Here is a 2,929-nt window from a genome sequence, read left to right as displayed (position 1 = left end):
TTTCTCCCTATCCTCCTCAGCCATCTTGATTTGGTTATATCCTGAGTATCCATCCATGAAAGAAAAGAATGAATGTTGCGCTATGTTATCTACTAGCACATCAATATGAGGTAGTGAAAAATCATCCTTTGGGCTGGCTCTATTTAAATCTTAGTAATCCACACACATCCAAACTTTCCTATCTTTCTTAAGGAACTGGTACTATATTAGCAACCCATCATGGATATTTGGCAACCGCTAGAAATCCTGCATCAAATTGCTTTTTGACCTCTTCTTTAATCATCAAAGATAATTCTGGTTTCATTTGTCTCAACTTTTGTTTAACAGGAGGACATTCTGACTTCAACGGTAGCTTATGTTCCACTATGCTAGTATCAAGCCCTGGCATATCTTGATACAACCAAGCGAAGACATCCTTGTAATCATGTAAAAGCCTTATCAACTTCTTACGTTCAGTTTCTCTTATGAGTGTGCCAATCTTAACTTCTTTCTTTTCCTCTTCGTCACTCAAATTCATTGTCTCAGTCAGATCTTCATGTGGTTGAATCTCTTTGACCTCTTGTTCCACTAATCTTAATAACTCAGGGGAAGGCTCTAAATCATCCTCTATTTCCTCACAAGTCTGATTAACGAGACAATCAAAATTATTTGATGCCACACTAGCACTGTCACTTTCAAACACATTTTTCTCAAATCTGCATTATTTAAAGTTAGGATAAGATTGATAAAGAAATTAAAGAGAAAGGAAGAGTCAAGAGGTGAAGGAAGAATGAATGAATTTTATTTAATATTAAAAGGAAATACATGAGCCCTTATTCAAAGAAATAAATCTTAAAGCCTTGGGCAGAGCAATAAGATTAGCATTACAAGAAAATTACTTTTAATCTGAATTAAAAACCATAGGCAGCTTGATAAACTCCCAATTATTAAGCTACATGTTCAGTGGACAAGCGTGAACCAGACTAGCATGTTCGTCCTCACGAAAGTCTTGCTCAACAATAGTTATTGAGTTTGGAAACTCGAACCTAGCACTCCAAAAGCTTTCTTATAGATCACAGATAGGGACCCCATCAATTTTTGCCTCCGTATTTTTCAACCTGGCTAGCCTCCTTTCTCTTTTATCATACACAACTCACCATTTATTATCCTTTGAGGGTCTGTAGCCCAAACCAAATCGATCTTTATTATCTATCGATTCGGGCAATTGACTTAGTCCTTGTGCATCTCTTCCCAGTCTGCAACCATATTGATATCTACTCCCTAACATGATTTTAGCTACCATCGTGGAAGCACCAGATGGTTGTGGCTTCAGGATGTTCTTTCCATAACTTACATTTGCAATTTCGAGCCCCTGAAATGAAGTCTCCAAAGCTTCTTCAGCAACTTCAATATAAGGAGTGGATGAAGGTTTACTAACCAATAGGTCTTCTTCAGCCAATAAAATGATTAACTTGTCATCCACAATAAATTTCAACTTTTGGTGAAGTGTGGAGGGTACAACCCTTTCACAATGAATCCAAGGTCTTCCCAAAAGGCAATTGTAAGCTGGCACAATGTCCATTAGATGAAATACTACCTTAAAAGTAACAGGACCAATTTGGATAGGTAAGTTTATCTCGCCGATCACTTCTCTAAGAGACCCATCAAAAGCTTTCACTATCATAGTGCTTGGCTTAATGTATGATCCATCATAAGGAAGTTTTGCCAATGTTACCCTTGGCATCACATTCAACGAAGAACCATTGTCAACCAAAACTCTCGCCAAGATATGGTCCATGCATTTTACCAATATATGCAAAGCTTTATTGTGCCCTGCTCCTTCCTCCGGTATCTCATCATCAGTAAAGGTAAGGTAGTTATTGGCAGTGATATTTCCAACAATACCTTCAAATTTCTCCTCATAAATGTCATGAATGACATACGTTTCATTCAATATCTTCAACAATATTCTTTTATGGGGTTCTGAATTCATCATCAGCGAAAAAAGTGATATTCTGGCAGGGATTCAGTTTAACTGATCAGTCACTGTGTACTCACTTTGTCGTATGAGTTTTAGAAACTCATATGCCTCTTCGTCAGAGACTTCCTTCTTCTCCTCTTCTTGCTCTTTGTTTATTCTTTCATCCAACACTTCCTTTCCTTTCTCATGACTTTTTTCTACCTCTTTAGCTTGTTTGATTCTCAACTCTTCAAGAGCCTAAATTCGACCACTTCGAGTCATTCCACCAACCCCAGCGACATTTGTGATGGTGGTTTCTAGTCCTTCTTTAGAGGCATCAATGCAAACTTTTGCACCATATCTCCATGGTACTACTCTATTATCCTTGTAGGGAAAAGCTCTTGGTGCTTGTATTGTGATAGGCTTTGGTCTGTTAACATTCAAAATGTTCTTACCCTTGGTATAATGGACAACCAGGGTTTTTCGGAAACTTACATTTGAATCCATAACCCACACATGACTTCCAAAATAGCCGACCTGTATAAGTTGTTTATCCATTAAATCTTGTAGAATTTGTTAAGTTGTCACATTCATCAATCTTATGACTCTTACCAGGATGAAATTCACACCCCTCATCTTTACCATGACTTTTTTCCAACAACCCAAACTTACACATCTCCTAAAAAATGAGGTTTAAGGGGGTTTTTACATCCTTCACCCTCCTTATCATAATTTGTTCTTTATTCTCCTCAATAGAATTAACTATAGGCCCTTCATGCCCTGGTAGAGGATTGTTTCTGATATTAGGATTATCCTCTTTAAAGTTTAACCACCCAGCCTTAATCAAACTTTGTACCTTAAATTTCAAAGCTCTACAATTCTCGAGGGAGTGACCAATAGCTCCCGTATGATAGTCCCATTTGGAATTAGCATTGTATCCCCTGGGATATGGTGGTTCTATGGGCTTCATTGGGCAAGGTACTACTAATG

The 2,929-nt window shown here is 37.7% G+C and overlaps 1 protein-coding gene across 1 annotated transcript; it reads right to left on the bottom strand.

Moving 5' to 3' along the window:
* Positions 1-217: 217 nt before the first annotated feature.
* On the bottom strand, positions 218-1,975 carry LOC145958029 (uncharacterized). Its single transcript, XM_083074481.1, has 3 exons — positions 1,137-1,975; positions 936-1,025; positions 218-695 (listed from the first exon to the last, which is right to left on the bottom strand). The coding sequence occupies exons 1-3, from the start codon at positions 1,973-1,975 to the stop codon at positions 218-220; spliced, it is 1,407 nt and encodes a 468-aa protein (XP_082930607.1).
* Positions 1,976-2,929: the final 954 nt, after the last annotated feature.

The sequence above is a fragment of the Cajanus cajan genome, chromosome 5, assembly GCF_000230855.2.
Source record: "Cajanus cajan strain Asha chromosome 5, NIPB_CcT2T_4, whole genome shotgun sequence".
Lineage (NCBI taxonomy): Eukaryota > Viridiplantae > Streptophyta > Magnoliopsida > Fabales > Fabaceae > Cajanus > Cajanus cajan.
The sequence above is the reverse complement of the archived record's forward strand: the minus strand, read 5'-3'. Positions and strand labels throughout refer to the sequence as shown.